At 39.4% G+C, this 13,906-nt stretch overlaps 1 protein-coding gene and 1 long non-coding RNA gene across 13 annotated transcripts in view; one reads left to right on the top strand and one right to left on the bottom strand.

Moving 5' to 3' along the window:
• LOC132535790 (uncharacterized) overlaps positions 1–13,906 on the top strand; it is a 345,179-nt gene that overhangs the window by 32,021 nt on the left and 299,252 nt on the right. The gene's annotated exons all lie outside the window — the stretch shown is intronic.
• The window catches only part of ADGRG2 (adhesion G protein-coupled receptor G2), a 140,347-nt gene that overhangs the window by 30,567 nt on the left and 95,874 nt on the right, over positions 1–13,906 (bottom strand). For 7 of the 11 annotated variants that reach the window (XM_060182942.1, XM_060182953.1, XM_060182947.1 and 4 more), the window contains 6 exons: positions 12,505–12,546; positions 9,905–9,958; positions 5,785–5,840; positions 4,112–4,167; positions 1,102–1,141; positions 616–653 (listed from right to left, as the gene is read on the bottom strand). In XM_060182942.1, the coding sequence (XP_060038925.1) occupies positions 616–653; positions 1,102–1,141; positions 4,112–4,167; positions 5,785–5,840; positions 9,905–9,958; positions 12,505–12,546 (286 nt within the window). The remainder of the gene's footprint in view (positions 1–615; positions 654–1,101; positions 1,142–4,111; positions 4,168–5,784; positions 5,841–9,904; positions 9,959–12,504; positions 12,547–13,906) is intronic. The other 4 variants (XM_060182949.1, XM_060182951.1, XM_060182950.1 and 1 more) reach the window with 1 other exon arrangement.

Below are 13,906 nucleotides of genomic sequence, written 5' to 3'. Positions count from 1 at the left end.
AAGAATTTTTAGACATTCTCTTATTTCTTGGTTTACCTTAGTCTTGGTTTAGGTGAAAGAATCTTAATGTCACAAATAATCAAAAGAGGCAAGTGAAATAAACTAAATACATATTGGGTAGGAATTCAATCTGCAATTCCATGAAAGCCTTGCGTACCAATGAATAGTTGCATGAGTAGAAGCTGTCAGTTTCTAGAGCTTTACTGTCTTGGAAGGCCAGGATTCATGTAGTGAGGTAACTGCCCTGGAGAGCCAATGAACACAATTTTGAATGATAATCTGTCTAAACTCAGATATTTGGCAGGCCATTTCTGATTTGTTCCTGCATTCACTTTGAAATAAATAGTCTCTTTCCTTTCTTTCCAATATTTTCCTTCCCTCTCAAGCCCCGTATTTGCTCTTTTTTCTCCATCTGGTCTTCACCTTCTCTGAACCATTGTGGGCCATAGTGGTGGCCTGGGGACCAAGAACACCAATAATCCTTAGTCTTCCCTCTGTACTTCATAAACAAACCAGATGGATGTGACTGAGTGAAGAGCATTTGGGAAAACTACAACTTACATATTCCTCGTGAATAGAGAAATGATATTTAGACAAATATTTAAAAAGACTGACCTTTGAGCCTCTGCTGTAGCACACACTATAAAATAAGTCTGAAACAAAAAATATATATACATTATTTTCACAGTTGAAAATGTCAAGCAAGACATCTCAGAAGTAACGACAGAATCTTGAAGATCATCCAATCCCCATTCCTACCAGATCCCTAATGTATCGTTAGAGTTACTCCAGTACTCAAGCTGCACGTGCTGTGCTCTGATACCTCCAATGCCAGGAAGCTCGCTACCACCAAAGGGAGTTCACTCTCCTAGAGCCCTAGTTTTCAGAAACTTTTGGTTTTACATGAAAAAAGAAACGACCTCCATGTAACAATCACTAGTAGTGCCCAGTTCTGATTTTTGAAGTAATGGAACCAGTCCAATCATTCTTTAACACTACAGATCTAGGGGTATTTGAATACATATCACCTCAGGCTTACAGTACTCTCAGCTTTCCCTCAAATAATGACACTAATTATAAACAAGGGCATATTATGATTACCTCACTCAGGGCTTGCAGGGTCTTGTTGAGCTCTGATCGTCTGGTAATGAAAGAAATTGACATCCAAATCATTAACAATGTTACTTTCAAAACAATTAAGATTTTTAGCCGCCAAACTAAATATATTATTTATTGCTTGCAGTGTTCACTCTGAAGAAACACTAAATATAGGAAGAGATTCCTTGGTGGGGAAAATTAATTATTTATATGGTAAGAGAAACTAACCAGACAGATATTATATTGGTTCCATGCAACACAAGACAGAATTCTGGTTGAGCTATTTTGCTGTTCGTTAGGCTACTGCAACCTCAGATGGCTTCCTCTAGCAGAGGGCCAGAGGGCCACAGGAAGAACTGGCCCCTGGCAAAATTTCTGACAGCTTGAGGCACTCACCCTGGGAGTCCAGTGTCTCTTGATTTCTTCCTTTTTCCTCTCTCACTGACACCTGCCCACCCTCTGGCACTTGTCAGCCTTGCCTTCCCCTCCTCAAAATTCCTTTTTAGGAATCCCCACTCTCTGCCGCCTAGCCCATTCCAGTCACACTTTAATTTCTTCAGTGTGGCACAGCTTCACTTGAACCTAAGATGAAAGAAATCTAGTAGGGGCCTGGTGGTGGTGCACTGGTCGAGTGCACACATTATAGTGCACAAAGACCTGGGTTCAACCCCCAGCCTCCACCTGCGGGGGGGCTTCAAGAGCAGTGAAGCAGAGCTTGTGGCTCACTCCTCCCCTCTCAATTCCTTTGTCTTTACCCAAAATAAATAAAAGAAATATTTTTAAAAAGAAAGAAATCTAGTCAAACAGTTCACTCTAAAGCAGTGGCTCTGAACTGGGGAAGGGAGTTCTGTCTTCCAGGGACATCTGGCAACATCTGGAAACGTTTTTGATAGTCACACTTGGGGTATGTGTTTTTGGCATTTAGTGGGTAGACAGTGGGAACATCCTACAGTGCACAGAACAGCCCCACATAGCAAAGAACTATCCTACCCAAACTCACTAGTGCTGAGGTTGAGAACTCTGTTCCAAGGAATGGGCAAGAAAAAATTCTGAGTGGCTCCAGAGATGGGCTGGAGGACAGAAGGATGGTGACAACAGTATCACCATCTGCAACCAGCAGGAGACGCCTCTCCATAACTGTTCTCAGAAGACACCTTATTTGGGGAACAGGGGATCCAGGCATCTCTAACCACTTCCCTGCTCTACACTCATCCTTTGGTATCCAGGACACGTCTCCTTCATTGTAGGGACTGTACCATATTGTCATCATTTGGGTGTGTTCTACATCTTTCCAACAAGACTCTAGACTCCTGGTTCTCCGAACTGACTTGATATATGGAGAGGAGGAACATTCCAAATTACTAACTGCTATCTGTGTTTCGATCCCCAGATGTTGATTTCACTGATAGGGAGTGTGCCTGGGCATCAGGACTGTTAAAAGCATCCCAAGTGGCAGCAGATATGTATCCAGGGTTGAGAGCCACTGCTCCAGTATCAGTTTTCCATTTCAGAGAATTGGTTTTATTGCTTTTTGTACCTCCACCCAGCACACATAAGATACTCAACAAACGGTTGGTGCTTTTGAATGAATTCATCTATAGTTCAAGACTAGTAATTATGATGAAGTACTAAGATGTATGCTCAGTTGTGTTCTCTTCATAAATTTGGGAATTAAAAAAGATGTTTTCTATCATTCTTATTGCTTATTAAAGTACAAATTCCTCTCAGGACACTGGTGTCTGCTGTGATGTATTTCACACATATACTTTTGACAATTAGAAAAGCTCGGTTTTCATCAGGTCAAAAATTAGGCATAAAGAACATGCACAGGGCAGGGATAGATAGCATAATGGTTATGCAAAGAGACTCTCATGTCTAAGGCTCTGAAGTTCCAGGTTCAATCCCCTGCATCACCATAAGCCAAAATTGATCAGTGCTCTGGTAAAAAAAAAATATATATATATACACACACACACACACACACACACACACACACACATGGTGAGGGAGAAAGCATAAAGGTTATGCAAACAGACATTCATGCCTGAGGTTACAAGGTCCCAGGTTCAATTCTGTGCACCACCATAAGCCAGAGCTAAGCAGTGTTCTGGTAAAAAAATAAAAAAGAAGAAGGAAGAGGAGAAGAAGAAGGAGAAGGAGAAGAAGCACAACACCCATCCCTCCATTCCTGCTCATCCCAACTCCAACTCACACTAGTTTTAATTTTTTGCCACTATAAAGTCCATAGAGCTCTAGGGATGTTTGCTGCCCAACAGATGGAATCATGATGTTTTTCCAGGCAGTGCTGAATCATCAGAAGTAACCAAGTCAAAATGCTGATTTAAAAAGGAAGGCCATTAAGAGCTTTGTTTTGATCTAGTATTTTTCTCTTCATTGTCACCAAAGTTATCTCCCCAAGCTTTTGAATTTATTTTAAATGTTCACAAAAATAAACCCTCACTTTGAGAGGCAGTAGCAGGGTGGAGAGCAGATGACTTTCATCTCTGATGCCACAAGGGTAAGGACATGGCTTCCCTTCCCAATACAGTCAGGGTAAGACTGTCATGGTCTAGGCCAACCTGCTAGCTAGCCTGTGAATTCTCATCTAATTGGTGGCATCTATTTGCAATAGATTGCTTGTTGTCTAAGTCTGTCCTTCAAAGCTCAGACTTCTCTTAGACTTATGAATCACTGGTGTTTCATGAAAGACTAAGCATGTGGGATACAGTCCTACCTTAAACTCTTCTGTCAGCCTGCTGTCTACCAAATCATATGAGAACACAGATATTAATTCAATGAGTTATTACTTAAATTCCTACCCTCAAATAGAATAGCCTTAGGGGGTTTAGTTGATGGTAGATGGCTGTAGTTAATTTGTGAAGAACCCAAGGGCCAGTTCTCTAAATCCTTTGGATCTGTCTCTTTCCTGCTTTTGGATGCCAAAACCAAAGGCAATTCAAGTGTCTTTCCGTAGTTGAAGTCTTAAATTTTAAGTCAAAAGCAGGTTACTTACTTCAGTTCACTTAGAGACAGGACTTTAGTCAAGGTGCCATTAGCCATGTTTTGATTCTGTTAGAAGCACAAAGTCATTAAGAATAAATAAATAGTTTCCATTTTTAGACATTCCATTACAAAAAATGCTTTTAATAGCTACCCAAAGACTATGAATTCTAATTGTGTAGAATACTGTCTAGCAAGTCATCACACCTATACTGACTGAGCCTGTTTTTGCTTGTATGTTTTCTTTAAAAGTATTCTGGGGCAGGGGAGACAGCATAATGGTTATGCAAAAAGACTTCCATGCCTGAGGCTCAAAAATCCCAGGTTCAGTCCCATGCACCACCATAAGCCAGAGCTGAGTAGTGCTCTGGTGGTGTCCTTTTGCTCTCATTAAAGTAAAATAATTATATTATAATATATATAGTCTGAATCAGCTTTGGTGGCGGTGAGATTTACACAAGTATACAACTGTGATGTACTTTCAAATTTTTATAGTACTGCAAACGAATGCTAACTTGATAGAAAAGCAATTAAACATTTTTGTTTGTTTTTTGCCTCCAGAGTTATTGCTGGGACTCTATGCCTGCACTATGAATCCACTGCTCCTGGAGGCTATTTTTTTGCCCTTTTGTTGCCCTTGCTGTTTATCATTGTTGTTGCTGTTATTGCTGTTGGATAGGACAGAGAGAAATCGAGGAGGGGAAGACAGAGGGGGAGAGAAAGATAGACATCTGCAGACCTGCTTCACCACCTATGAAGCAACCCCCTGCAGGTGGGGAGCCAGGGGCTTGAACCAGGATCCTTATACAGGTCCTTGCGCTTTGTCTCATGTGCACTTAACCTGCTGCGCTACTGTCTGGCTCCCAATTGTTTTTTTTAACTTTAGAGCTTAATTGAGTAATGGTTTATAGTATAGTCTTTTTTCCCTCAAGACTCTCAGTGATCTTAAAATTTTGAATCAAGTCGGATGTGCTATTCTCTATCTTTCAACATTCAAGAGGTCTCCCTGTCCCCCCCCCCAAAAAAAAAGTATCTTTAAGTTCTCTAAATGAAAGGTCCTCAATTTAAGGAGCAACCACCTATCTGAAAGGAGACACTGGCTAGAAGTCACTACTGCATTTCCAGCACTCAGCTTGGTATATGGCACATAGTGGGTAGTTGGGAAATATGTGCTGGATAAACATACCATTTTATTATGATATCAATCTAGGGTGGGCGGGTGGCTGGTATTACAGTATAAAATCCCCCATAGGGTGAACAGGGTAAGACTCAGATGACTATTCTAAATTAATATATTATATTTCTTACTGAAAATAGTTTCTAATATAATTAAAAATTTTACTGGCAATAGAATTGTATCATAATTAACATTCTCATTCAATAGCAAACTTAGTGAAAGCTAGCATTTGAGTTGTTGGAAAAGTAATGACACATTTTTGCATAGAAGAATATATAAAAATCCATCATGTCTTTTTCAACAACTCAATACAATTATCAGCAGAACACCATGATCACTATGAAGTCAAACCCTGCTGACAAAGTTAGGAATTTGACAACATTTACTCTATTCAAATTTGATTTTAGAAGTAAATATGCCAAAATCAACAAGTAATCTGAACCGTAAAATGTTAAATACAACTGAATTCACTTTTTGAGATTGCAATAAGAAATACCTTTAAAACATACCTGGGTAACATTGCTTTCTTCGTCATACTGAAAGATTATCTCACCTCTAAAAAACACTAAAAACAAATTTTCAAAAACAAATTTGAGACTTGTATCTTTAGAGGTCAGGATTAATACAACATAGAAAAAGATTATCAAATCATCAATCACCCTATGAAACAGTCCCATCAAATTCTTTTATTAACATTTACTCTTTTTTCTTACTGTGGCATCTCTTTTTAAAAAAATATTTTTATTATCTTTATTTATTGGATAGTGACAGCCAGAAATCGAGAGGGTAGTGGAGATACAGAGGGAGAGAGAGAGGGCAGGGGTAGATAGCATAATGGTTATGCAAAGAGACTCTCCTGCCTGAGGTTCCAAAGTCTAGGTTCAATCCCCCGCACCACCATAAACCAGAGCTGAGCAGTGATCTGGTAATAAAAAAAATTAAAATAAAACAAAGAGAGGGAGAGAGACAGAGAGACACCTGCAGCACTGCCTCACCAATTGCGAGGTTTTCTCCTGGCAGGTGGGGACCAGGGGCTTGAACCCAGCTCCTTGCACATTATAACATGTGCGCTCAACCAGGTGTGCCATCACCTGGCACCAACATTTAATCTTTTCTGTCAGATGTTTACTCAGTGGTTACCAATATAATTCTCAGAAAATATAAATTATACATTTTACATGGGGATTCAGAAATAGAAAACTTGTCCCTATGCCAGGAAATTTTATCTCTACATGCTGCTCTCATATCCTTTTCTCTTCAGAGACCAGCTGGGCATGACTGGGGACAGAAAGCAAGGCACTGGAGTAGCACGCTTAGGCCCAGTTAACATCTCCAGGCACTGCAGATGATAGATAGAGTGGTGCTCTGAAGCCCTCTCCCTTTCATAAAGTTAAAAAAAATTAAGATGATAAAATAGGGAACCTATGACTTTAGCCAGTGACACTAAAAGTCTTAGGGCTGAAGGTGACTCACTTGGATAGTGTGCATGCTTTGTCAAGGGCACAACCCAGGTTCAAGCCCAGCCTCCCCCCCTACCACCACCGCACTGAAGGAAGAAGCGTCAATGTTGTGATTTCTTTATCGATTTCTGTCTAGTTTCTATCTGAAAACGTTGGCCTGGAGCTGTCAAGCCCAAGTGACCACAACAACCTTCTAAAGCTATTGAGGGGCCAGGCGGCGGCACAGCACCTCTCCCTTCCTATCGCCCTCTTCCCTCTCAGTTTCTCTGCCTCTATCCAATAAATAAATTTAAAAAATTTAAATGGTCAAGAAATCCATTAGAACAATGCTGAGCATGTGTGGGGTCTCATAAATGGGCTGGGAGCACAGCAGCAGCAGAGCAACCAGGAAAGCACCCTCCTGACTCTCAGTCTAACTGCTTGATCAGTTCCCAGTTTCTTCACTGGCCTCAACAGACCCAGATTGGAACCTGCAAGGAGTGAAGGTTTCGAGTTTCTGGCAGCATATCATGGAATTTCTGGTGCCAAAAGAGTTGGTCCTCTGATGAAGTTGTTTTCACTAGACACTAAAACAAATGGTCAATTCAGCCACTTAATTAGGGAAAACATTACTCCAACCAGCTTCCTGGCATCTGTTATTCAAAATGACCAGGTATTTTTTTAAACTAAATGTTCAATTTTCAAATAGTTATCAAACATCATGTAGACATAACACTAAAGTAGACATTAGTCACCAATCCAAAACAAAGATGAAGCACAAACATAACAAAATTATGGAGAATTTTGCAGAGAAGGGTAGGAAAGGAAGAAAGGAAGAAGAAAGAGCAAAGAGAGTTACATAATAAATGAAAGCAATGTATCCAAAAAGGCTGGGCTTTTTCTTTAATCAATACCAGCTAATTTGTTCTTACAATGTTCTATCTGGAGCATAATATAAGCAGAAAGTTCATTTGTGAGCATGGAAGCTAGGATGTTTATGCAGAGACTTTCATGCCCTGAGGCTCCAGGTCCCAGGTTTAGTCCCCACAAGTCAGAGCTGAGCACTGCTGTAGTATAAAGAAAGAGGGGAAGGGTCAAGCAGTGGCACACCTGGTTAAGCACTCCTGTTACAGTACACAAGGACCCAAGTTCAAGCCCCTGGTCCCTACCTGCAGGGGGAAAGCTTCACAAGTGGTGAAGCAGGGCTGCAGGTGTCTCTCCATCTCTCTCCGTCTCTCTCCATATCTCCCCTCCCCTCTCAATTTCTGTCTCTATCCAATAATAAATAAATGAAAATATTAAAAGGGGAGGGAGAAAGCTCATTTGTAAGCAAATCTCACATCCAAATAAAGACAAAGTATTGGTGGAACATTCTTTTAAATGAAAGTTTTTTTTTAATATTTTAAAAAATATTTATTTATTTTCCCTTTTTGTTGTTTAACATTGTTGTGGTTATTGATGTCATTGTTGTTGGATAGGACAGAGAGAAATCAAGAGAGGAGGGGAAGACAGAGAGGGGGAGAGAAAGACAGACGCCTGCAGACCTGCTTCACCGCCTGTGAAGCGACTCCCCTGCAGGTGGGGAGCCGGGGGCTGGAACCGGGATCCTTAAGCCGGTCCTTGCGCTTTGCACCACGTGCGCTTAACCCACTGCACCACCGCCCGACTCCCTAAATGAAAGTTTTCTTAACTATCTGGCCTTAACTTATTTTACTTGAAATGTTTCCTTGTGGTTTTCAAACTCAGTGGTAGAATGCAGGACTCGCACATGCCAGGTGCTGAATCTAATCTCTAGCTCTGGATATGCTAGCACTGAGCTGTCTTTGGGTATATCTCTCTCATTAAGAAAAGAACAGAGATAAAGATAGTGAAAGAGGCTACAGCCTCAAAGCTTCCTTCAGTACAGTAGGGGCTGGGCCTGAGCCTGCGCCGTATACATGGTAAAGCAGCAAACCATTCAAATGAGCTGTTTTGCTGACCCTAATAAATCATTGGGAAAGGAAAGTATTTCTATAGTGACGTTTCTATTCATGGAGTCATATTAAGACATATTATAAAGTACCTGCTTACATTCCTCTTCTTTTAGCCTATCATCTCCTGGCCATTCCAGACCTGCCACACCATGTTTTTCTGTTTTTAACATCTGCTTTCATTAGTTTTAATAAGGACAGGAGACCAGAGAGCCAAAACAACGTGAGAAAAGTAGTTTTTTCATTCCTTCTGTCCCATGACAGAAGGGAAAATATTCCCATTTAAAAATGGCATGTTCTCAAGAGATTTCCATCTCAATTTTAAAAAAGAGTGGACAGTTTTAGTTAAACAGGGGGAAAATGAACTATTGACACTCCTAGAATGTCCAGTTAAACTGGATACGTGAGATTTTCAACATTCTAGTAGAGTGGTTTTTTTTTTTTTTTTTTTTTTAGCAATAATATAAAACCCTATTTCTAAGCTAGAGCCACTTAAATTTCTATGGAAAATCTTGAAGGATTTATATACAAGAAGTATCTTTCAATAATTAAGTTTATTATTTATAAGTTCATGAATCAACTCTAAATAAAATTTTATGTACTTAAAGCTATGATGAAAAATGAATTGGTGGGGGCCAGGTGGTGATGCGCCTGGTTAAGCACACATGTTACAGTGTGAAAGGACCCAGGTTTGATCCCCCGGTCCCCACCTTCAGGGGGAAAGCTTCACAAGTGGTGAAGCTGCAGGTGTCTCTCTGTCTCTCTCCGTCTCTATTACCCCCTTCCCTCTCAATTTCTGACTGTCTCTCTCCAACAAATAAATATTTTTAAAAAGTTAAAAAAAAATAAAAATGAATTGGTGTAGAATTTCATGTTCTCATATTCATGAAGTTAACCATCATCTTACTAGAGTGCATAAGTTACCATGCACAAGGACCCTGGTTTAAGCCCCTGGACCCTATGTGCTGGGAGGAAGCTTCAGGAGTGGTGAAGCAGGTTTGTAGGAGTCTCTCTCTCTCTCCTTTATTTTCTTCTTCCCTCTCAATTTCTCTGTCTCTATCCAAAATAAAATAAGAATAAAATATTTTTAAAATAATAATTTAAAAAAGTTAGTATGAAAAGAGATCAGAGGCACCCCTCACATACTCAGAGAAAATCCAACCCTTTTTAATCTATGGAGTTAGTTTATCTAGTAATGTGTAATGCACATAAAAACTAACCTGAGTCATTGCAAATAGATGACAAATTGCAGAAACTTCCCTGGGGTTTGACTCCTACAAAGAAAATACAACCCAGTTGATTAAGCATGTCAACACCGACACTTAAATACTGTATTGTCAAGAAAACGTATACATTTAAGCTCAAACATGGACCATGAATATGATAAGTTAGGTATACTTGACTTGGTGAATATGATAAGTTGGATATACTTGGCTTGGTGAATTCCAGACTAAAGTAATGAGTTTTCATTTCTTAGTTTGTTATCTATGGAATCTTTACTTTTCTTCAGTTATATCATTGTCTGATCCTCAACTCCTTCCCTACAATTCATTAAATCCATTCCCCAGTAATCCCTGTTCTGTCCAATGTAAACACAACAGCATGAATATAGTCTCAGTCTAGAAACTTTGAATAGAACAGCTCACTCATAGATCTTCCTTCCTTTCCTGGGAGGGGAGTACATGAACACGCAGACCTGACCTTGTATAAATGTATATAAGAAGTAACAGTGTCATACTATCATTTCAAATGTGAAAAAAATATGGCTCTAAAAATATTTGCTGAGCAACTAAGATATTCTATAAGCTTTGGGAATTTTCTGGCACAGGTCCTGCCCTCAATGAGCTTACAATCTACTTGGTGATGTGCACCAGTAAAAATAGATATAATAAGGCAAAATGGAGTGATGTCTAAGACAGCAGAGGACACGGGCATAATAAGAGGTAGAGATGAATGGGAGATGAAGCAGGCCATGTCAGAACAAAAGCCACCATGGGTATTGACTTGAGAGACACTTTCTCCTTTGGTGAAAGGTAAACTTACTTCTTTGACTTGATAAGAGCTCCTATTTTTAAAAGTTCTCTAAGACTCTTTCCTTCACTAAATTGCTTTTGAGTAAGTCTAAGAAATGTATAGTTAAAGAGAAGGGCCAGTTCTATTGATAAGCAAACTATCAAGAGGCAAATAGATACTAAGAAATATTTTGATCTCTTTAATTTGGTTTGGTCAGAATTATGTATGCAATATTTGATTGCTATTTTATTTCCAATTATACTTTCACTAAGAGAACGAGTTTGGACAATCCAACTTGAGTGTATGTGGGGTCATTTCTGCCAGAATAGCTTAGTTGATGTCTGATGCAGAGGCATCATGTTTCAGCTAAGAGTTTTCACACTAATCACACTGAATTTAGTTGCCCAAATTTACCTAGCACGTAGGCTTCCATACTGTTCTATAGCAATGTTACTCACAGCAAAGAAGAAAGACTTCATGTTAAATAGACTTGCTTCTGCTTATAACTCAATAGAAATTTGCACCATGTAAATATTAAAGGATATAGAAGTATTGAGTTGTTCTTTACAACTAAGCTTTAAGCAATTCTATAATCACTTATCTGTCTCTAAATTTTATTTTTCTTTTTTTTTTTTCTTTTTTTTTTATTAAAGAAAGGATTAATTAACAAAATCTGTCTCTAAATTTTAGCAGCACTTTAATTCCAGTCATGCACGACTTTTGCTGCTCATTCATATTGAGAATTTTCTCCCCTATTGCAAGAGCTGTGGGTTGTAATATCCCCACATATGTGACAATTAGACATCCTTCAATTCCAAGTGAAAAAACTTTGTAAAGGTTCAACTAAGTAATACTTTAGGCTTTGTGGGTCATACGGTTTTGGTGGTAACTATTCATCTCTACTGTTTGTTGTACTGGAAAGGTAGCCATTGACAATATGTAAGCAGATAGGCATGGCAGCATTTTATTTATTAATGAGAAAGATAGGAGGAGAGAGAGAAAGAACCAGACATCACTCTGGCACATGTGCTGCCGGGGATCAAACTCAGGACCTCATGCTTGAGAGTCCAATGCTCTATCCACTGCGCCACCTCCTGGACCACAGCATGGCAACATTTTAATAAAACTTTATTTATAAAAAGTAGGTGGTGAGTCATATTTGGCCTGCAGACCAGTTTCCTAGCCCCCTGCTTTAAATCAACTAGACACTGAGCATAGTGTATATCCCTACTTCTACACTAAGGACTTAAAATTACAGCCATTTTCTATTTTAAAAAGAATCTGAAGACTGGGAAGATAGCATCAATGGTAGCACAACAGAATTTCATGCCTGAGGCATCTGAGGTCCCAGGTTCAATGCCCAATACCACCAGAGAGTTGAGCAGTGCTGTGGCTGAAAGAAAAAGTCTGAGGTGCACTCCTCTAAAAAACTTGCCATCATTAATTATATCCTGTTGTAAACCGATTAGCACCAGTCCTTTTCTCTCCTATGCCTTATCGCCAGGTCAGAAGCGCTTGTGCAAGCACTGCCTTTATTAGGATGCATGTCCATGCTAGTTATCTATCTGCTTGCCTTGTCTCTCCATAGCCTAGATTCTTGAAGCTGTGCATCATGTTTGGTCATTATTATCGAGTCCCAATTACAGTACAACTTCAGGTACCCAGTGCATCAATATTTGTTCATTAGGAACAAATTTTATTTCTTTACAGAGCAAGGGGAAAAAGAGGGGGAAAACATGAAACACCAGCCATTTGTTTAATTTATTTCAGTTATAAAGAAGAAAGTCTTGATATTGATAAATCATACCTGATACATTGAAGGTTTTTACTATAGTGATTTTAGCTTTTTCTGCAAAGAAGCAATTTAAATATTAGAGCAGAATTGTTGCTTGTTTTTAAAAAAACAGTTTGCCATGAGCATCATCTTAGAGAGTGCTAAGAAAACCACACTGTTGACACCTTTAAGACATCTTAGCAGCAGAATGAACGGGATTCGTATGGCTATCAGACAGCATTTAGTATAGGATGGGTGTGGGAGCTGGCTTCTCGAGTGTATACTCACTTAGGTCACAGGCATTACACTCCCCACTGCTTGTTCAGTTCTACTTCTATTTTCATGTACTGCTGCTTGACAAATGTGGACTTACACTCAGAATTAAGTACTATCAAGATCTTCAAGTGATAGGTTGTAAAGAACACATGACTCAGAATAAAAAGGAAATAGTAAATATGGGATCTCATATATTTCTACCCAGGGCCAGGCGGTGGCACACTTGGTTAGTGCACACATTACAGTGTGTAAGGACCTGGGTTCAAGCCCCTGGTCCCTACCTGCAGGGGGAAAGCTTCACAAGTGGTGAAGTAGGGCTGCAGCTATCTCTCTGTCTCTTTCCCTCTCATCTCCCCCTCCCTTTTCAATTTCTCTCTGTCTCTATCTAATAAAGAAAGAATATATATATATATATATATATATATATATATATCTTTAAATCATCATTAATGTGCCCTGCTATTTTCTTTAGAAGTTAAAACAGTATTATTCTCCATTGAATGCATAAAGTATTCTCAGAGAGGTTCAAACTATCAGATTAGAGTCATACAACAAATGCACAGCAGAACCATGCAGGCAAATATCAGCACACTCTGAAGAAACAAACCTTAGAAAATACCTCCCTAACATTTTGGGAACCGAGCACATAGTTCATTTCTCAGATAATGGAGACTCGGGTTCAGAAATCATAGTCTCCTAGGGTGGATGGACAACTTCTGAAGGTAACAGAAACCTCAGATTTTCAAGAAGCACATAGGAACAGTGACAGTATACTGACAGTTTCATTGTATCCGTTACTGATGAGTTTCTATTTCAATGTGTGACTGATCCCTGAGCAGTGATTGGTGGCAATTACAGAGGCTGATAGTATTTTGCGTTATCATTAGTACCCTTTAATATTGCTTGTCTGGAAATGTTCCTTTTAAAGCAAGAAAAAGGTGCAGGGGTAGACAGCATAATGGTTATGCAAAGAGACTCATGCCTGAGGCTCCAAAGTCCCAGGTTCACCCCTCTGTACCACCATAAGCCAGAGATGAGCAGTGCTCTGGTTTAAAAAAAAATAAAGCAAGAAAAACACAACTGTGAGATGAACTTCTTGTTCTGGTGTTTTTAGGGGGAAATGTTCATCTTCACTAATAATCCAGAATACAAAGAGAAT

This window comes from Erinaceus europaeus, chromosome X (assembly GCF_950295315.1).
Source record: "Erinaceus europaeus chromosome X, mEriEur2.1, whole genome shotgun sequence".
Taxonomy (NCBI): Eukaryota; Metazoa; Chordata; class Mammalia; order Eulipotyphla; family Erinaceidae; genus Erinaceus; species Erinaceus europaeus.
Note: the sequence above shows the minus strand (reverse complement) of the source record. Positions and strands in the feature narration are given on the sequence as shown.